The sequence below is a fragment of the Pogoniulus pusillus genome, chromosome 40, assembly GCF_015220805.1.
Source record: "Pogoniulus pusillus isolate bPogPus1 chromosome 40, bPogPus1.pri, whole genome shotgun sequence".
Classification (NCBI taxonomy): Eukaryota; Metazoa; Chordata; class Aves; order Piciformes; family Lybiidae; genus Pogoniulus; species Pogoniulus pusillus.
Genome location: NC_087303.1, coordinates 1,756,331 through 1,776,122, shown reverse-complemented (window position 1 = coordinate 1,776,122; position 19,792 = coordinate 1,756,331). Strand labels below are relative to the sequence as shown.

The 19,792-nt window shown below is 56.8% G+C and overlaps 1 protein-coding gene across 7 annotated transcripts; it reads left to right on the top strand.

Moving 5' to 3' along the window:
• The first annotated feature begins 335 nt into the window (after nucleotides 1–335).
• On the top strand, nucleotides 336–13,807 carry NFE2L1 (NFE2 like bZIP transcription factor 1). 7 transcript variants are annotated; one of them, XM_064174701.1, is made up of 9 exons: nucleotides 336–403; nucleotides 1,101–1,294; nucleotides 1,710–2,221; nucleotides 6,513–6,728; nucleotides 7,287–7,376; nucleotides 7,804–7,965; nucleotides 8,455–10,020; nucleotides 12,179–12,997; nucleotides 13,174–13,807. In XM_064174701.1, exons 3-7 carry the CDS (start codon nucleotides 1,712–1,714, stop codon nucleotides 9,817–9,819), a joined length of 2,343 nt encoding a protein of 780 aa, XP_064030771.1. In that variant the 5' UTR covers nucleotides 336–403; nucleotides 1,101–1,294; nucleotides 1,710–1,711; the 3' UTR covers nucleotides 9,820–10,020; nucleotides 12,179–12,997; nucleotides 13,174–13,807. The 7 variants fall into 7 exon arrangements, with proteins under 7 accessions (XP_064030771.1, XP_064030772.1, XP_064030770.1 ...); XM_064174702.1 differs by having other exon boundaries at nucleotides 12,179–13,041; nucleotides 13,220–13,807; XM_064174700.1 differs by having other exon boundaries at nucleotides 12,179–13,130; nucleotides 13,264–13,807.
• The last annotated feature ends 5,985 nt before the right edge of the window (nucleotides 13,808–19,792 follow it).

Below are 19,792 nucleotides of genomic sequence, written 5' to 3'. Positions count from 1 at the left end.
GGCTGCTCCGCCGCGTCTCGTTGGTGGCTGCTGCTGCCGCTCGGCGGAGCCCCCGCGTCCCGTTGGGTAGCTGCTCTGTCACTCCAGCGCCGCGGGGGCGGGTCGTGTTGGCCTGTGTCTCTGCTCCGATTGGCTCATCACGCGGCCGCCGGGCCAAACACGGGGTACAGCTGCGCTCTCCAGGCTCCGATTGGTCAGGCGGTCTGCCAATCCGGGCCGCGACGGGGGCGGGAGGAAGCACCTTGTCACCTTTTCCCATAGGGCCTCTGCTGCGTCCCTCCCCCCTGTCTCCGGGCGCTGATTGGCGGCGAGGACGCTTGAGGCGGGAGGGGAGCGGGAGGGCCCGGCCAGGGCGGGGAGCGGGAGCGGGGCCGGCGGCGGCGGAGGGGCCGGCGGCCAGCGGGTAGCGGAGGGGTCGCGGTCACGGCTGGGGGGTGCGGGTAGGGCCGGGCGGTGCTGAGGGCACGGCGGGGCCACGGCGGGAGGCAAGTCACGAGACGCCGGGGCGGGTCTTAGAGGGCCCTGGGGCGGCGGCCAAGCAGGGGGGGTGAGGGGGGTGGAGGCGGCGGCGGCGGCGGCGGCACATGGTCCCCGCTCGGTGGCACCGGGACCTCTCCCCTCCGCCGCGCTGGGGAGGGGAGAATGGCGGGGCGCCGGAGCCTGGTGAGAACCAGGGAGCCGCCCCGGAGGGCTAGGGGCGGGTGGCCCGGGAAGGTCGGGGCGGGTGAGGCCGAGGGTGCCCGGGCGGGCTCGGGGGTCTTCGGTCCCCGGTAGGACACCCGTGACGAAGTTTTGTAGAGGTGCTGGGAACCGGGTTAAGGAGTGAAAGGAGCCGGGGCTGGATTCCTTCAGAGAGGGGAAGTTGACGCACCGGCCTAAGAATAGCTCAGGGAGGGAAGCGTGGTCGGTGTTGTCCCCGGAGAGAACCTCCGCGGCGTGGGTTACCGGGCCCGGGTCGAGGAAATCAGCCCTTCGAGGGCTACTGCCCCACGCTGCATGAGAACCTGTCGTGTGTCGCCGTAGTGGGTGCATGTGGGACGTCCGGAGAGGGTGGTGCCTGGCCCGGGTGTCTTATCGCTTTCTCTCCGCTTCTCTTTCAGCTGCTGATGAAATTGCAGCCAGAAGTCTTTGGACTTTTCCTTGGTCTGGACCTTTGACTCGTGAAAGGCTGCTTCGAGAAGCCTCCGAGGGCAGAAGCAAAAGGAGCAGAGTCGAAGGGAGCAGACCCCCTGTCCTGGAGCGTGGGGAGCTGGGGGGGGTGAGAGGAAGAGGCTGCATGTGGAGTTTGTGGACAGTAAGTCACATGGGGGCTTGGGTGGCTGCGTTGCAAAACAGCTCTGGGGAGAGGGAAAGGGCAGGAGAGGGCGGAGGGAAGCTGCTTGAGGAGAGTTCGGTGCTTCTCCGGGATCTTTGATCTGTACTCCGCTGGCCGTCGAGCCCCCGGGATTTTAAAAGGCAAACAAAGCTGCCTGGAAGCTTCTGCGAACTTTTATCCCGTAGCTTTGTTTCTCCTGCTCAACTCCCAAGGTTGGAGCTGTTGCTTTGTTTGTGTGGAAAGTGGGGCAGAGGAAAGCCAAACCCAACCAACCTGTTGTGTGGAGAATTCGTCTGGCGCTGGGGCTTGTTTTGTTGTTCTTCCCAAACCCTCCACCTGTTTTCTTGTTGTGTTCGGTTTCTTTCCCCCCCCCCTTTCCCTCTCCCTCTCCCAGAGATGCTTTCTCTGAAGAAATACTTCACCGAAGGCCTCATCCAGTTCACCATCCTGCTCAGCTTGATCGGCGTTCGTGTGGACGTGGACACCTACCTGAACTCGCAGCTCCCCCCTCTCCGGGAGATCATTCTTGGCCAGAGCTCTGCTTACACCCAGACCCAGTTTCACAACCTGAGGAACACCTTGGATGGATATGGCATCCACCCAAAAAGCGTAGACCTGGACTATTACTTCACTGCTCGCAGGTTGCTCAACCAAGTGAGGGCCCTGGACAGGTTTCAGGTGCCCACCACCGAAGTCAACGCCTGGTTGGTGCACAGAGACCCCGAAAGCTCCGTGGCTGGGAACCAGCCCAGCGCTGGCATCGCCCTAGAGAATGGCAGTGGCCTGCAGGATGGCAACAGCCCTGACAACGGAGTGAGGGAGAGTGGAGCTGAGCAGGGATTTGGGGAAGAACTGGAAGATTTGGGAGCGGTGGCTGCCCCGGGGAATGGAGACTTGACCAAAGAGGTAGGCAGGAGCTGCTTTCAGCTGGGCTAGGGGGGAGGAAAGGGAGGCCCTGTGGTGGTGGGGAGATGTCTTGGCCTTCGGTATCCATTCAAGGGAGCATTGTTTTGTGTGTTTAGCGTTTGGGAGAAGTGGATCCCCGCTTGGGAACGGTGTCAAACTCAGCTTCGAGGCCCCCAAGGAGGGGAGAGAGATGTGTGAGGCGGTGGTAGGGTTTTTTCCCCTCTCCTTGTTTTATTCTGAGTCTGAAACGAACAGTGAAAGGGGTCGGGGGGAGGTCAACGTTTCAACCTGTGCACATAGCTTTGGCGTTGTGAAACCGATAAACCCAGGCTGGGAAATCAACAAGGGGGCGGGAGGGGGGGGCATTGGGTAACAGCCTGGTCCCAGGTGTCGAACGAGGCGGTTGGGTTACTTGGCTCTGGAGTTCATCCAGTGGCGATGTTTATTGCAGGGTTTTCATCACGGGCGGGTGGGGAGAGGTGAACTGGAAAGAGGTTTATTTTCTGCTGTCGGGAGGCTGTGATGCAATCCTGGTCCCCATGAGCTGCTGCTCTTTTTTCTTACCCCTCCACCCCCCTCCCGTGTGTGTGTGTGTGTCCTTTCTGGCACCGTTCTCTTTGTCACGGCGTGTTCGGTGTCGCCGCCGCCGCGGTGGTGGTTGCGGGGAAAGGTTTGGTGCCCATTTGCAGCCTCCGTTCTTGCGTGGTGTAAATCGTGGCTCGGGTGAACTGCTGGGCATGGGGACAGCAGAGCCTGGCTGGCGTCCGTGTCGTGTGTGTGTGTCCCCTGCCCCCCCCACGCTACCGGCAGCAAGGGGTGGGCAGTTTGGCAGGCAGCTGGCACCGGTGCCCTGGGGCTTTTTGTCGTGTGGCTCCGGCGCGGCGGGCAGGGAGCTGGGTGAGGAAGGCGCTGTGAAGGCGTGCGCGGTGCAGTGACAAAGGTGACAGCGAGTTTCAGGGCTGGGATTTGGTGGATTGAGGCTGAAGGAGGTGGGGATGATGCTTCAGCTCTCCCTGCAGCCAGCTTTTCCCTGGGGTTTTGGGATCTCCCAGGCTCTGGAGGTGTTTTCAGGGATGTGGGACTGAGGTGGTGGTGGGGAAAAAGCCCTGCTCGGCGACCTTGGAGGTGTCAGCGAGGGGAGCTTTGGTTGGAGGGTGCTAGAGGCAGGAGAGGTGTTCACACAGGCAGCTTCTTCCCTGATAAATGAAGGAGAGGCAATTCCCTGTCTTGGGAAGGGGGAAGGATGTGATGAAAACTGTCATGGACAAGGTCATGCACACAGCTTGTGGAAGACTTTTTGCCATCCTCCTCCCGAGTCTGGTGGCTGAGGGTGGTGGGGGCTGAGGAAGCCTTTTGCCAGCACAGTGTGGAGAAAACCGGGAAGAGAATGGGAGAAATCCAGGGAAATCTAGGGGAGAGTAAGCAGCTTTTGGAGAGAAAATGCTGCAGCTTCCAGTGGCAGGAGGCCGAGAACGCTGCTGATCTCCAGAGGCCTGTTTATTTCTGTCTGTTAAAAGCCAGCCCTGCAGTAGATGCCATCCATGGCCGCTGCCCCTGCGCAGCTGCAAACCCAGCCAGCAGCTGCAAGCCCTCAGCCAGCCTGGACTGGGCTTACTGAGGCTGAAACTCCACCTGGGAGCTGCCAGGTCGGGGAAGAGGCTTCTTAACCATGCTGCAGTTTCACTCCTCCAGGGAAGGGTGGGGAGGTGTTAGGTCTGCACCATCCCTCATCCCAAGCAGGCAGAGGGGCTGCTTCTCGGCTCTTTTTCTCCCCTGCTTTGGGCTTTTTCTCCCCCCAAATGCTGGGTGGGTGGGGTAGGGTGGGCTGGGTGGGAGGTGGTTGTGAGAAGGAAGGGAGAGTGCCCAGCGCCAGGAGCTCCCATCTGCCTCACAAGGGTTCACACACCCACGTCACATTGTCACACCCTCACCCTCTGGTCCTTGCTTCCACCTGGGGCCAGCAGGACCCTGCTGGCTGCTGTGACACCTCAGAGCCTCCTTGGAAAGCATCACCCCAGTGGGGTGGGGTCTTTGATGTGTGCGTGGGGGTGTCTTTGTCTAGAACCTTGCACTGCCCTTCCAATGGGAGTGTTGTGTGAGCTGGGCAGCTCCTGGAGCTGCTTCCTCTGGCAGGCACCCGCAGGGCTTCATCCTTCCCCCCCTTTCCCATTCCCTCTTCATTAGGGGGATAATGATGAAGCTGCAGATGGATTTATGGAATTTTTTGGGGGGGATTTGGGGTTAAATTTTTTTTTCCATCGTATCTTCTTTTTTTTTTTTCCCCTGGTGATTAAAATATTCCCATTGGGTCCTGTGGGTGAGGCACGACCTTGCTGGGGGGAATCTGGTGGCTGGTGAGAATTTTGGGAGCTGGAGCTCACCCCTGGGTGGAGCTCAGGGAGCTTTGCAGTGCTGGCTGAGAGGTTGGGAATCATCCAAAAGCAGGGATTGGGAGATTTTTTTTCTCTCTTGGATCCTGGTTTGGGGGGGAGGGGGAGGGAGGGGGTTTGCCCCAATCCCTCTTTATCCTCCTAGACAAAGCTTGGTTGAGGGCCGCTGCAGCATTGGGGGTGGGGAGGGCGGGAGGCAGGCAGGCAGCCGCTGCCCCGGTGCCCGTTTCCACAACAGGAGGATAAAAATACGCGGCCGCCAGACATGTGATGAGCTGCCGGTGCTCAGCCTCGGCCCTGCCGGCACAGCTTTCCCCCCACCTCCCGCCCGGCCCCGCCGCCAACCCTGCGGTTCCTCCCGCCCCCAGCGCAGGACTGGGATCTCCTTACACTTGGCATTGCCTCTCCAGTGGCCCTCGCTAAGTCCCGGGGCCCGGTCGGAGGCGGCTTAGGGGTGGGGGTGAGGAGCAAGCGGGGGCTTTAACGGGGATGAGGGGTTCCGGCCTTGGCCGGCCGGGAGCGGCCCCTCCAGGCCGGGGTCTCCCTAGGGAAGGTTCCAAGGTGACCCTGGCCCGGAGGGAGCGCAGCGAGCCCCGCTTCGAGCTTCCCCCACCCCAGCGCGGTGCAGGGCGAGGCCGGGCCCGGGGCGGGGAGGGGGAGGCGGCGGCGGCGGCTCCGCTGCGCCAGGGCGGGGGCGTGGCCCCACTCAGCACCGCGCGGTCTCTCATTGGTCGAGAGGGCTGCCCCCATCGGCGGGGATTGGTTGGGGTGTTGGAGCGGAGCGGCGCTGATTGGCGGAGGGCGCGGCCGGGGCCTATTGGCGGCGAGGGAGGGAGAGGCGTGGCCCGGCGGGGCGCAGCGGGCGGGGCTTGGCTGCCGCCGCAGCCACGGTACCGGCGGGGGAGGGGCGGGCGGGGCGAGCCGCAGCCCGGCCCGGGCAGGGCGGCGGGAGCCGAGCCCAGCCCGGCCCAACCGAACCGAACCCGGCCCAGCCCGAGCTTGAGCCTGATCCATTAGCTCGCTGCTGCCGCCTCCGCCGTCATCACCGGGGCCACGGGCACCTGTGGCCGGTGGGCGCGGAGCGGAACTCGGCTCTCTTTAGCCGCTCCGGCCGGCGATGCGTGCGCGGTGCCGCGCCCCGGCCAGCCCGCCCCGCTGCCGCCGCCTCCTCCTCCTTCTCCTCCTTCCCCGGGGACCATGATCGGCGTGCGCCGCGGCCCGGGCGGCAGCTGGGGACATGAGAAAGGTACCGAGAGGGAGGCAGAGGGAGAGCGGCCGATCACCGGTACCGCGACGCGGGTAGAGGGACCGGGAGGTGGGGAAGGACGAGGGGGGTGGGGAGGCGCGGCGGCGGCGCAGGGCTGCTGGAGGCGGGGGCTGCGGGGCGGGGGCCGGTGGTTCGGGTGCAGGGCAGGGCTCCGGGGGTACCCCCGGGGAGGCGTGAAGGGAGTTAACCGGGGGAGGCTGCGGGCAGCTCCGGTGATGGCGGGGACGGCGGCGGCTGAAGTTGCATCAGGTGGGTGGAAATGCGGGGATTTTCCTGCCGGCGCACCCCACCCCTTATGCAAATGGCCGGGATGGCACCACGGGGCTGATGCAAGGCGGGCACGACGCAGGCACCGCCGCGACGGGGGCCCGGGCGGCCCCGACCGCCTTTCCCGGCGCGGCCGGGAGGGTGGCCATGGGCGGTGGGGAGGGGAGGGCCTGCCTCACCCGCCATGCAGAACCCGCAGAGCCGTTCTTGGGCACCCCGGGGGGCAGAACAGCCCCGGGTTAACCCGGAGGAGGAGCGGGGTGCCCAGCGGGTGGGCTGCGGGTCGGACCGTGGTGGGGTTTTAGGGATGTCCCCTGGGTGGGGACCCTGCGCGGGGCTGAAGGAAATGATGTGGTCTGTCTTTCAGGACATCGATTTGATTGACATCCTGTGGAGACAGGATATTGATCTCGGCGCTGGGCGAGAGATTTTTGACTACAGCCACCGTCAGAAAGAGAGCGAAGTGGACAAAGAGCTGAGCGATGGGAGGGAGCGAGGGGACAGCTGGAGGAGCGGAGGGAACGAGGTCTTGGATAGAACCCTACTAGTTGATGGAGAGACTGGGGAGAGTTTCCCTGCACAGGTAACACCCCTGGGCCAGCCGGGCTGGGGTCTGTGCCCAGGGCGATGCAGCTTGCCAGGGCTCTCTGCCCCCTCTCTGGTCGTCGGGGCGAGCGGCGTCGCCTTTGACATTCAGCAGGGCTCTGCTGAGCGGCAGGATCAGGCTCGGCCCAAGGCGGCCAGGAGGATTTGGTGCTGGGAATGGCAGGCAGCCGCAGCGAGGTGGGCAGGGCAGGGCAGCGGCCACGTCCCCGTCAGCAGGGTGTTAGGATGAGGGTGGCTGGTTCTGGCCGTGCCTTTGGGTTGCCAGGCAGAGGCGGTGGCACGGGGAGGCGCAGAGGCCTCTCATGCGGTAGGTGAGGCTCGGCGGGAGCAGAGGCAGCAGGTTCCCGTTCCCCGCTGTGCTCGGGGGGCTGTTCTGACGCTCTCCGGAGCAGGAGGATGGAGCCTGTGAAGCACTGGGTGGGGCCTCTGGCTCTTTTTTGGATGCGCTGTTAATGAAAGCCCTGCTGGAAGGAGTTGGTTTCTCCTCAGCACCTCCCCAGTCCTCAGGCTATGGTCGCTTTGTCTTCTCCATCAGGTGCCTGGTGCAGAGGATCAGACAGCCCTGTCCCTGGAGGAGTGCCTTAGACTGTTGGAGGCCACCTTCCCTTTCGGGGGGAACTCGGAGGTGAGTGGATGGGGGAACAGCTTCTGCCCCTTGGGTGGATCCCAGAGGCAGTGGTGGCTTCTCCCTCACTCGCTCGCCAAAGCTTTTGGTGCCTCTTGTGCCACCCCCAACCCAGCCCCGCAGCACCGGCAGCAAATTGGGTTAAGCTGCTTATGGAGGCTCCAGGCACCGTGTCTGCAAAACCAGTGGTGGTGGTGGTGGTAGGGCAGGGAGGTGCTGGTGGTGGTCACAATTAATTAAAGACTTCTGGCTTTGCTTCTAATTAGTTGCTAGTGAAGTGTGGAGGAATCACTACAAAGCAGTTGGGCTTTGAGCAAGGCAGAGGCCGTTTGCCCCTCGGCGCGGGCAGGTGGAAGGGCATTGGGGAGCCTTTGGCTCCCTGGCCCTGCTGAGCAGCCAGGGACTGACTCTGCCTCACGTGGTTTAGTTTCCAGCTGCGGATGTCTCCACCCTGAGCGAAGCTGTGCCCGGCGAGAGCAGGTCTGCAGGCATCCAGACCAACCTGCTGTCTCCTCTCCTCGCCGAGACCGAGTCGCCCTTCGATCTGGAGCAGCAGTGGCAGGACCTCATGTCTATCATGGAAATGCAGGTGAGCTCTGGCTGGGATTGTCAGGGAATTGTGGAATGGTTTCAGTTGGAAAAGACCTCCGAGATCAGCCGGTCCAGCCCCTGGCCCAGCACCACCGTGGCCGCTCAGCCGTGCCCCCCAGTGCCGTGCCCGCACCTCTTTTGGATGCCTCCAGCGATGGTGACTCCACCACCTGCCTGGGCACAGCCCCTTCCAGTGCCTGACCCAGGGCATCAGCTTTGTCCTTTCAGGGCATCAAATTTGGGTTCGATGGCTGTGCCCAGCCCCCGATTCCTGGACAGTTTGGGGGCTGGTGGCAGCTGTTTTGGTTCTGTCCCAGCCTGCGCGGTGGTTGCTGCAGCTTTAACCCTCCTGCAGCTGGTGCTGGTGCTGGGCTGCTGGAGAGCTCACTCCTGCCGTGGCATCTAGAAGCATTGTCCTGTCCCTTCTTGGCCACGCACCAGGGCTGGAGCGTGGCAGCTTGACCGAGCTGCTTGGCATCTCTTGCAGGCTATGGAAGTGAACAACACAACCGCTGAAAGCCTCTACAGCAGCACGAGTGGAGACCTGCTGACTTCTAACTACAGCCTCCCTCCCAACACCCCCATCAATCAGAATGTCAGCCTGCATCAGGCCTCTCTGGGGAGCTGCTCACAGGACTTCTCCCTCTTCAGCTCCGAAATTGAAAGCCCCTCCTCCTCCTCCTCCTCCTCCTCTTCCTCCTCCTCCATGGCTGGCAGCTCAGCCTTGCTTCAGCTGACGCCGGACAACTCCACCGGCCTCAACACCACCTTTGGCTCCACCAACTTGAGTGGCATCTTCTTCCCTCCGCAGCTGAACAGCACAGTCAACGAGACGGCAGGCCCCGAGCTGCCGGACCCGCTGGGTGGGCTGCTGGACGAGGCCATGCTGGATGAGATCAGCCTGATGGACTTAGCCATCGAGGAAGGTTTCAACCCAGTGCAGGCCTCGCAGCTGGAAGAGGAGTTCGATTCCGACTCAGGTCTCTCTCTGGATTCTGGCCACAGCCCCGCTTCTCTGAGCAGTTCAGAAGCTTCCTCTTCGTCCTCCTCTTCCTCCTCCTCCTCTTCTTCCGCCTCCTCCTCCTCGTTTTCTGAGGAAGGAGCTGTGGGTTACAGCTCAGACTCCGAGAACGTGGACTTCGAAGAGGCGGAAGGGGCGGTGGGATACCAGCCGGAGTACAGCAAGTTCTGCCGCATGAGCTACCAGGACCCATCCCAGCTCCACTACCTGCCTTACCTGGAGCACGTTGGCCACAACCACACCTACAACATGGCCCCGGGGGCCCTGGATACCGAGGAGCCCAAACTGCCCAGCGCGGGCAAGAAGAGCGGCAAGAAACCCTCCGAGTTCTTGGACAAGCAGATGAGCAGGGACGAGCACCGAGCCCGAGCCATGAAGATCCCCTTCACCAACGACAAGATCATCAACCTGCCCGTGGAGGAGTTCAACGAGCTGCTCTCCAAGTACCAGCTGAGCGAGGCCCAGCTCAGCCTGATCCGAGACATCCGCAGGAGAGGCAAGAACAAGATGGCTGCCCAGAACTGCCGCAAGAGGAAGCTGGACACCATCCTCAACTTGGAGCGGGACGTGGAGGACTTGCAGCGGGACAAATCCAAACTGCTCAGGGAGAAGGTAGAGTTCCTCAAATCCATCCGGCAGATGAAGCAGAAGGTGCAGAGCCTCTACCAGGAGGTGTTCGGCAGGCTGAGGGACGAGAACGGCCACCCCTACTCCCCCAGCCAGTACGCCCTGCAGTACGCCAGCGACGGCAGCGTCATCTTGATACCTCGGGCCGTGGCCAACCAGCAGGGCCGGCGGCAGGAGCGCAAACAGAAGGACAGGAGGAAGTGAAGGGCACAACGCTGGGGAGAGAGAGAGGAGTTTGGGACAACTCGCTTGAGTAGAGAGAACTGGAGAAGGGCTGAGCCTGGAAGTACTTTGTGAGGAACTTTCCAATGCCTTCTTACGCGATCAATATCTTCTCAAACAAACAAAACGGACACAGACGTTGACTGCCGCCAGGAGGCTTGGCAGCGCCTGCCAAGGCTTGAGGTTTGAGGGGGGGGCTTCCCCTGCTTGGGGGGAGAGTTGGGGGGGGAATGAACTGGGAGGAGAGGACACCCTGCACTACTGGTGTGAGCCCCCCAGCACCTTTCCACAACCTTGGAATGCTTTATGAGCGCAGGACACCGAGAGCTGGTAGCGAACTGTGGCGGCCAGAGAGAGAGAGAGAGAGAGAGAGAAAGAGAAAGAGGCAGAGGTGGGGGTCAAAAAACAAACAAACAAACAAACAAAGAGACAAACAGGAACCAGAAACACAAAAAGGAACAAACCCAACAAACTCCTGGTAGGAACTGGCTTTAAATAAGAGAAAAAGCAGAAAGAGGTTGAAAAGCAAATGGACTGAGAGCAGTTAGAGGAGAGACGTTTCTGAACTTCCAAAGTTCTGTGATTTCAGGTAGTTGGTTTCTTCTTTTTCCTTTTTTTTTTTTTCCCCTTTTCCCTTCATTTTCTTCCCTTTTTTTGTCCTTTGTTTTTTCTTTTTTTCTCCCTTTTTCTTTCCTTCCTGAACCACTTTTTGTGTGATTTGAGCTGACTTAATTCCAGCTTAACCAGTGTCCCCTTCCTCAATCAGACCCAAGCTGCGCACACACACACACACACAGTGGAAAACACAACTGGTTTGACTCCCCTTTAACCCTTTCCAAATGCAACTGGTTTGACTCCCCTTTAACCCTTTGCAAACCAAACTGGTTTGACTCCCCTTTAACCCTTTCCAAATGCAACTGGTTTGACTCCCCTTTAACCCATTGCAAACCAAACTGGTTTGACTCCCCTTTAACCCTTTGTAAACCCAACTGGTTTGACTCCCCTTTAACCCTTTGCAAACCAAACTGGTTTGACTCCCCTTTAACCCATTGCAAACCAAACTGGTTTGACTCCCCTTTAACCCTTTCCAAATGCAACTGGTTTGACTCCCCTTTAACCCTCTGTAAACCCAACTGGTTTGACTCCCCTTTAACCCTTTGCAAACCAAACTGGTTTGACTCCCCTTTAACCCATTGCAAACCAAACTGGTTTGACTCCCCTTCAACCCTTTGTAAACCCAACTGGTTTGACTCCCCTTCAACCCTTTGTAAACCCAACTGGTTTGACTCCCCTTTAACCCTTTGCAAATGCAACTGGTTTGAGTCTCCCTCTAATCCTTTCCAAACCCAACTCACCTGACTCCCCTTTAACCCTTTTCAAACCTGACTGGTGTGACTCCCCTTTAACCCTATCCAAACCCAACTGGTTTGACTCCTTTAATCCTTTTCAAGCCCAACTGACCTGACTCCCCTTTAACCCTTTTTAAACCCAACTGGTTTGACTCCCCTTTAACCCTATCCAAACCCAACTGGTTTGACTCCTCTTTAACCCTTTTCAAACCTGACTGGTTTGACTCCTTTAACCCTTTTCAAACCCAACTCACCTGCCTCCCATTTACCCCTTTCCAAACAAAACTGGTTTGACTCCCCTTTAACCCTTTCCACACCCAACTCTTTTGACTCCTGTTTAACTCTTTCCAAACCCAACTGGTTTGACTCCCATTTAACCCATCCCAGCTTGAGGAAGCTCAGAAGTGTGGTGGGGAAGGAGGGAGGGGCAGAGAACTCGGCTAGGTGGAGGACGCCGCAGTGTGTGTGTGTGAGCTCTAGGATTTGGGGGATGAAACAGGAGAGGGTTAAGGGAAGTGGTGTGTGTGTGGTGTGTGTGTGAACCCCAACCCCCCCAGCCCCCCCCAACACTGGCAGCATGTCACTGCCCGCCGTGCCAGCTGGGCCGGCACACGCAGCAGCCTGCATGCAAAACGCTGTCTTCTGCCACTGACCGACTGGGGAACTGCTTGGGGAAGGAAGGAAGGTGGAGGGAGGGAGGAAGGGAGGGGGAGGGGAAACTTCCCCTCTCCCCCCCCAGAGGTCATTGAGCCCCCTCCTCAAGTCAGCCTACAGCACAAGAGGAGCCCCCCCCAGACTTTGTGGGCTTGTCACTTATTAAACAGCTGTTAGGAGCCTTCCTGACCTGCGCTTTGATTTTTGGGGGGATGGGAGTGGGGAGGGGTTGGTGTGGTGGGGGTGGGAGAGGGCTTCTGCCCTGGGGGGGGTTTTTTGTTTGTGTTTTGGGTTGTTTTCTTTATGTCTCCTTCCTTTCCTCCTCTTTTCTTTTTTAGGGTCTTAGAGAGTGCTTGTGTTGAGTAAAAGCAAAAGGGAGAAGCCCCAAACTGTTCCGAGCTGCTAAATGTTCTCTTTGCCATTAAGATTCAGTGTAACCTTGTGTGTGTGTGATCACATTATAGGATCCTCTTCTGTCCCTTAGGTGTTTTGGTCCTGACTTCCTTTTTGAGGTTTGGTTTTGGTTTTTTTTTTGTTTGTTGGTTCATTTCACTTTGCCAGGAGGGGGGTGGGGGTAGTGCCTTGATCACTGTCGGTCTCCGGCACCCACAGAGATCATCCTAGAAGCTGTATTTACAATATAGCACAGCTGGGAGTTGTAGTTGACTTTACCAGCAACTGAAAAACAAAAACAAATCAAAACAAACAAAAAACAACAACAAAAATCATTAAAAAAAAAAAAAGATTAAAAAACAAAGTGGCTTTTCCTAGCCAGTCCTGTGCGTGGGATACAGGGAAGGAAAAGAAGTGGGAATGCAAGGAGGAAGAGGAAAAAGAAGCCTTGGAGGCAGCCCAGAGCTGGTGGCATGTTGGGGTTTGGTTGGGGTTTGGTTTTTTGCTCTCCAGGGTTCTGGGGGTAGGTGGAGCTCAGAGTTCAGCGTCATGGAGGTGTTTTGGTGGAGCTGAGCTCATCACCGTGGAGGTGTTTTGGGGATTGGTGGAGCTCAGAGTTCATCACTGTGGAGGTGTTTTAGGGGTTGGTGGAGCTCAGAGCTTAATCATCATGGAGGTGTTTTGGGGGTTGGTGGAGCTCAGAGCTTAATCATCATGGAGGTGTTTTGGGGGTCGCTGGAGCTCAGAGCTTAACCATCATGGAGGTGTTTTGGGGGTTGCTGGAGCTCAGAGCTTAGTCATCATGGAGGTGTTTTGGGGGTTGCTGGAGCTTGGAGCTTATCATAACCATGGAGGTGTATTGGGGGTTGGTGGAGCTCAGAGTTCATCACCGTGGAGGTGTTTTTGGGGTTGGTGGAGCTCTGAGCTTATCATCATGGAGGTGTTTTGGGGGTTGCTGGAGCTCAGAGCTTATCATAACCATTGAGGTGTTTTGGGGGTTGCTGGAGCTCAGAGCTTAACCATCATGGAGGTGTTTTGGGGGTTGCTGGAGCTTGGAGCTTATCATAACCATGGAGGTGTATTGGGGGTTGGTGGAGCTCAGAGTTCATCACCGTGGAGGTGTTTTTGGGGTTGGTGGAGCTCTGAGCTTATCATCATGGAGGTGTTTTGGGGGTTGCTGGAGCATGGAGCTTACCATAACCATGGAGGTGTTTTGGGGGTTGCTGGAGCTGAGAGCTCCTCACCACGGAGGTGTTTTGGGGCTTGCCCTAACTTCACCATCCCAGCTCACACTGTGGGGGGCTCTGCCATCCCCAGCTCCTGAGATTCAGTGGCTTGAACTTAAGGCATGAGACGAAGCACAAGTGGTGGAGCTGTGGCTGTGGGGAGGTTGGAAGTGGAGCCCTGAGTGGATGTTTTAAATTATTATTTCTGTTTTGGTTTTTTTTTTTCCTCTTAGAATCTCTTTTTTTTTTGGGGGGGGTTTATTTTGCTGAGCTGTGTGACCTGTCAGGGAAAGAAGAGAGATTGTGTGAGCACAGGACAAAAATAAAACAGCTTATTCACTCTACCGAGCTTTTGTTTCCTCCAAGCCTTCTTTATTGTATAGGGCAAGAGTTAAAGCAGCTCAGGGAAACAAACAAACAGGCCAAAAAACCAATTAAAGGTCTCTTCGTGTGGGTCCTGCTCCCTCATGGCAGCTCCTGGCTGCTGCTTGCTGTGCCGAGCTCAGAGCAGGGCTGCTTGGGCTGGAGGAGTTGCTGTGGTCCTGGCCTGCAGGTGACAACCTCGGCAGGGAGGCAAATGAAAGGCTCCTTGTTTGTGGCAAACAGCTCTGGCTCAGCTGCTTTGCTTTTCTTCCTCCCCTCCCTTCCCCTTTTCCCTTCCCAACAGCAGCATCTCGAAGCAAGCCAAGGAGCAGTGGTCCTGGTTAAGTGCACAGCAAGCCCCAAGCCAGCAGAGCTGCTGCCCTTCAGAGGCTGGGCACAGCGCGTGGCCGCGGGTCAGGGCTGCCTTGGCACTGCCCAGTTCTTCTCTTTGCTGTCTCAGAGCTCCTGGCCTTGGCCTTCTGCTTTCTCCTTGGGTGAGGCAAATGGCAGGGAGGCAGCTGGAACCCTCCTCTCCCTCTCCAGCCCAGCGCTGCTGCTCTTCCCCTCCCCACAGGTTCCAGCCGCAGCAAATACTCCCTCGGGGGTGGATTTCTAGCAGATGCTGCAGGATGAGGCCCAAGCAGGAGCAAGGAGCCTGAGCCCTTCACCTCTCTCTGCCTGGAGGGATAAGTGGTGACTAGAAGGGTTCCTTGCTGACCCGACTCAGGGCCTGTGAGAAGCTCTGGCTGGGAGCTGGTGGGCAGCTGCCAGCCTGGTGCTGGCTCCAGAGCTGCCTTGTTTTTGTGTTGCCAGGCAGAGCTCGGTCTGCATCCAGCCAGGCTCAAGGGCAGGCTCTGACTTAGCTGCTTCATGAGAAGTGTTGGAGCAGGCAGAGCTGGGGGAGCACAGGCAGAGCCCAGGGAGGCTGCTCTGAAGCCAAACTGCTGACAAAAGCATCTACAGAATCAGTGCCAGGTTGGAAGGGACCTCAAGGTCCAACCTTTGTAGGTGAGGATGAGACACTGGAAAGGGTTGCCCAGGGGAGGCTGTGGATGTCCCTCCCCTAGAAGTGTTCAAGGCCAGGCTGGATAAGGCCTTGAGCAGCCTGGGCTGGTGGGAGGTGTCCCTGCCCCTGGCAGGGGGTTGGAGCTGCATGAGCTTGAGAGGTCTCTTCCAACCCAACCCATTCTGTGGTTCTCTGAATCCATCTCTCGGTTGTAGGCCTCTTCCTCTAAGGCTTTACTCCTCACCACACCTCACCAGCACTGCTGTGCTCCTAGGTGCTGTGGTTCCTCACCTGGCACCATCCTTATGGAGCAGCTGTGCATCCCTGTGTGAACATTCAAGAGCCCAGCCCTGGAATTCGATCAATACTGAGCACTGAGCCTCCAAGGAGTGTTCAGTATGGAGTTACTGAGCCTACCACTACCAGAGCCAGGACAGCTGGGGGAGGAGATGTCACTTTGGGGACACCAAACCCTTCAGGTCCCTTCCAACCTAGTCTAGACCAGAAACAAGCAGAAAATGCCCTGCACTGCTCCATGACCTCCCACTGGGGTTCCCATGGGGGAAAATGTCATTTTCCTGGGAATGAAAGCACTCCTGATGGGACTGGAGGAGTTCAGCTCCTGCTGCTGCTGCAGCTGAGCCCGGGGCCAGCTCCACTCATGGCAGCAGCTCAGCCAGAGGCAAGGCAAAGCTTTCAAACACAGGTTCTGAGGTGCTCCCTGCCTCTCTTCCTGGGCTCCAGGGAATTTATTCCAGACGTTCCTCCAGGGGCTGCTTGAGAAGCTAAAACTGGCTTGCAAAGGTAAAAATCCACATGGATTTCCCCTGCTGTGAGAAGGTCAAAGCCTTCCCAGCAGGGTCACTGACTGGAAAGGGTAAGGGAGGACCCGAGAGGGGATGGGGAATCGCTGCTCCGCCAAGGCTCCAGCCTCCCTTCGGCCACCTTGTCCCTGCAGGCTGGGACCTGTCACTTCTCCTCTCCACCCCTGCGCTCACAGACGTCCTCCCTCCAGCCAAAGCAGCTCAGCAGTGCCACAGCTCCCTGCGGGGAGGCTGCAGGGGAACAAAGTGCTGCGGCCCAGCCTCCAGCACAGCTTCAGGCTGAGAAGGAGCCTGACAAAATCCACTCCTGACTCCCTGCCCGTACCCGACACAACCCGGGGGGGGGGGTAGGAGCTCCTCACCTCTGCTGTCACTCTCCCACCAGAGGCAGCGGCTGCCTGCCAGCCCCTGCTCGGGTGATGCTCAGACCTTTCATTTTCTGAAGCAGGAAGCACTTAGCCACCAGCAGGGCCTCCTGCCTCTGATCTCGGCCGGAGCCAGGGCTCAGAAGCCCTTTGAACCAGCCTGGGGCTGCCTCCTGAGCCCTCAGCGCGGCAGGAGGGGATGGAGGATCTGCCTCTGCCCTTCCCTGCCAGGCTTCTGGCAGCCCCAGGGCCAGCCTGCAGCAGCACCACGCCCGAAGAAGACAACCACACAGCATCAGCCACAGCCCTCCGCGGGCACCGCGAGGGTGACAAGAATATTCCACAGGCATTAGGTCGGGAGGGACCTTCCAAGGCCACCTTGCCCAACCCCCTGCAGGCAGCAGGGACACCTCCAGCTGGAGCAGGCTGCCCAGGGCCACATCAGCTCAGACCTTGAATGTCTCTAGGGATGGAGCCTCACCCACATCCCAGGGCAGCCTGTTCCAGCGTCTCACCACTCTGACTGTGAAGAGCTCCCTCCTGATGTCCAACCTAAACCCACTCTCCTCCAGTTTCAAACCATTCCCCCTCATCCTGGCACTCTCACAAGTCCCTCCCCAGCTCTCCTGGACGTACCCTTCAGGTACTGCAAGGATGCTCTAAGGTCCCCCTGGAGCCTTCTCCTTTCCAGGCAGAACATCCCCAACTTTCCCAGCCCGTCCATGTCACATAAAGGAGGTTCTGCAGCCCTCTGATCATCTTTGTGGCCTCCTCTGGAGCCTCTCCAACAGTTCCATCTCTCTTGTGCTGGCCCCAGCACTGCAGGTGAGGTCTCACCAGAGCAGAGGGGCAGAATCACCTCTCTCCACCCAAACATTTCCCTGTGCCTCAGCTTCTCATCCTGCATCCACAACGCCACAGCCAGACATGACCTGCCCCCAGAGACCTGCCCCCCACCCACAGCTCACCCAGAGAGAGCCCTCAGCTCCTCCCCACAGCCACAGTGCCACCCTCCAGGATGGAGCAAACCTGCCTCTAGCAGCAGCCTGCTGCCATCAATCACCCCAGAGCCAGCTTGGGGACCTGCAGCCTCCTCACGTTCAATTAAGTGGACGTTGCCCCTTCTATCTGCAGTGATTAATTCAGCTTTAATTGCTGCTGCTGGGGGCAGGGCAGACACTTCACTGTCCCACTGGGCACAGGCTGTGCTGACAGGAATAACCTGGATTACAACTGGCTGCAGAGCTTTGCAGCTCCAAAGACCAGCAAGGGGTTGCTGGAGCCCCAGTTCAGCTCTGAGCATCAGCCAAAGCCTTCCTTGCTTCATCCTGCACCCCATGAACACCTGAAATCTCTGAACCAGCACCAAAATTCTCCTCCCAGGAACGTTTCAGCCCACTCTGGGTGTCAAAGAGCAGCTCTAGCTCTTGTGCTTCAGGCTGAGACTGGAGAACAGGAAGAAATTCTGGGCAGAGCCTTCCCATAGGCATCAACCTCCTCCTCAGACTGCTGGAGTGGGCCCATGGAAAATGATCTGAATCTCCCCTGTGGGGATGGGCTGAGGGAGTTGGAGCTGTTCAGGCTGGAGAAGGCTGCAGGGAGACCTCAGAGCAGCCTTCCAGTAGCTGAAGGAGGGTCCAGGAGAGTTGGGGAGGCACTTTTGGCTAGGGCTGGGAGTGCCAAGACAAGGGGCAATGACTTTGAGCTGGAAGAGGGGAGGCTGAGACTGGAGTAGGAAGGAAGTCTTGGCAGTGAGGGTGGCAGGACACTAGCACAGGTTGCCCAGGGAGGCTGTGGATGACCCTCCCTAGGGGTGTTCAAGACCAGGGTGCATGAGGCCTTGAGCAGCCTGTGCTGCTGGGAGGTGTCCCTGCCCATGGCAGGGGGCTTGGAACTGGCTGATCTTGAAGGTCCCTTCCAACCCAAACCATTCTGTGGTTCTCCAAGCACAGCAGCTTGTGGCCTTCAGCAAGACCACACCAAGACTCAAGTGAGGCCACCTCCATCTTCAGCTCCACCACAACCATCACCAGAGCTGAGCCAAAGTCTGCTCAAGCTCAAACTGAGAGCCAAAGGAAAGGTCACTTACCCACAGCTCTGCTGCTGGGTCCTGGCTGGGAGGAAGACAGGCAGCTCAGCCTCCTGGCTTCACCAGCAGCCTGCTAACAAGGTCCTGGAATGGCAGCAAGTCCTCTGAGCTCCACGGCTGAGCCTCCAACTCTAGGGCCTCTAGACACTAACCTCTCTCCTCCAGATGGAAGCCAACACAAAATCAGAACCAGCTGCTTCCAGCTCCTGCTGCTGTGGGCACCAAGGATGAGAAACCACCAGCTCAGAGCTAACCTTGCTCAGGGATGCTTTTAAATCAGCTGCTTCCAGCTCCTGCTGCTGTGGGCACCAAGGATGAGAAACCACCAGCTCAGAGCTAACCTGGCTCAGGGATGCTTTTAAATCAGCTGCTTCCAACTCCTGCTGCTGTGGGCACCAAGGAGGGAAGCCACCAGCTCAGAGGTGCTTTTAAACCTTTCCATCATTCATCTCACACACAGAGAGGAGAAATAAGTCAAAATAGAAAGAGAATAATAAAGGAAAAAAAAAAGCAGAAACAAAAGAGGGAAAAGGAAAAAAAGGGAAAAAAGGAAAAATAGGAAAAAAGGAAAAAAGAAAATGAAAAAAAGGGAAAAACGGAAAAGAAGAAAAGAGAGGAAAAAAGGAAAAAAGAAAAGAAAAAAAAGGGAAAAAAGGAACAGAAGAAAAAAGGAAAAAAGAGGAAAAAAGGAAAAATGAAAAGAAAAAAAAGGGGGGAAAGGAAAAAAGAGGAAAAAAGAAAAGGAAAAAAGGAAAAAAGGAAAAAAAGAAAAAAGAGGAAAAAAGGAAAAAAGAAAATAGGAAACGAAAAAGAAAGGAGAAAGAAAAAAAAAAGAAAAAAAGGAAAAAAGAAAAGGGAAAAAAGTAAAAAAATTAAAAAGAAAAAAAAAAGAAAAAGGTCAAAAGGAAAAAAGAAAAAGAAAAAAGGAAACAAGGGAAAAAAAAGAAGAAAGGAAAAAAGGAAAAAAAAGAAGAAAGGAAAAAAGGAAAAAAAAAAGAAGAAAGGAAAAAAGGAAAAAAAAAAGAAGAAAGGAAAAAAGGAAAAAAAAAAGAAGAAAGGAAAAAAAGGGAAAAAAAAAAGAAGATAGGAAAAAAGAAAAAAAAACAAGAAAGGAAAAAAGGAAAAAAAAGAAGAAAGGAAAAAAGGAAAAAAGAAGGAAGGAAAAAAGGAAAAAAAAAAGAAGAAAGGAAAAAGGAAAAAAAAAGAAGAAAGGAAAAAGGAAAAAAAAAGAAGAAAGGAAAAAGGAAAAAAAAAGAAGAAAGGAAAAAGGAAAAAAAAAGAAGAAAGGAAAAAGGAAAAAAAAAGAAGAAAGGCAAAAAGAGAAAGGAAAAAAAGATACAAAGGGAAAAAAAAGGAACTAAAGCTGGAGGAAGGAGCAAGGTAGAGAAGAAAAAAATCAGGATTATAAATCTAAAATTTTATTGAGACCAAAACAAAACCAAAACCCCCAACAACAACAACAACAACAACCCCCCCCCCCCCCCCAAAAAAAAAAAGAAATAAACCAAACCAGAAAGAAACAACAACCCCCGAGGGGAGCTGGGGATGAAGTTAAAATCCAAACACTTACTTTACATTGAAACATTGTCACAGGGAACCTAAACACATGCTTTAAAAAAGGAAAAAGCAAACAACTTCAACCCCCCCCCCAACAAAAAAAACCTCCACCCAACCCCCCCCCCCCCC

What these genes read in the sequence shown, in the direction of transcription:
- NFE2L1 (XM_064174701.1), top strand. Translation starts at nt 1,712, where the DNA reads ATGCTTTCTCTGAAGAAATACTTCACCGAAGGCCTCATCCAGTTCACC. An exon ending in ATGGAGACTTGACCAAAGAG is followed by an intron (nt 2,222 to 6,512) that starts GTAGGCAGGAGC and finishes TCTGTCTTTCAG; the next exon opens with GACATCGATTTGATTGACAT. An exon ending in TGTCTATCATGGAAATGCAG is followed by an intron (nt 7,966 to 8,454) that starts GTGAGCTCTGGC and finishes CATCTCTTGCAG; the next exon opens with GCTATGGAAGTGAACAACAC.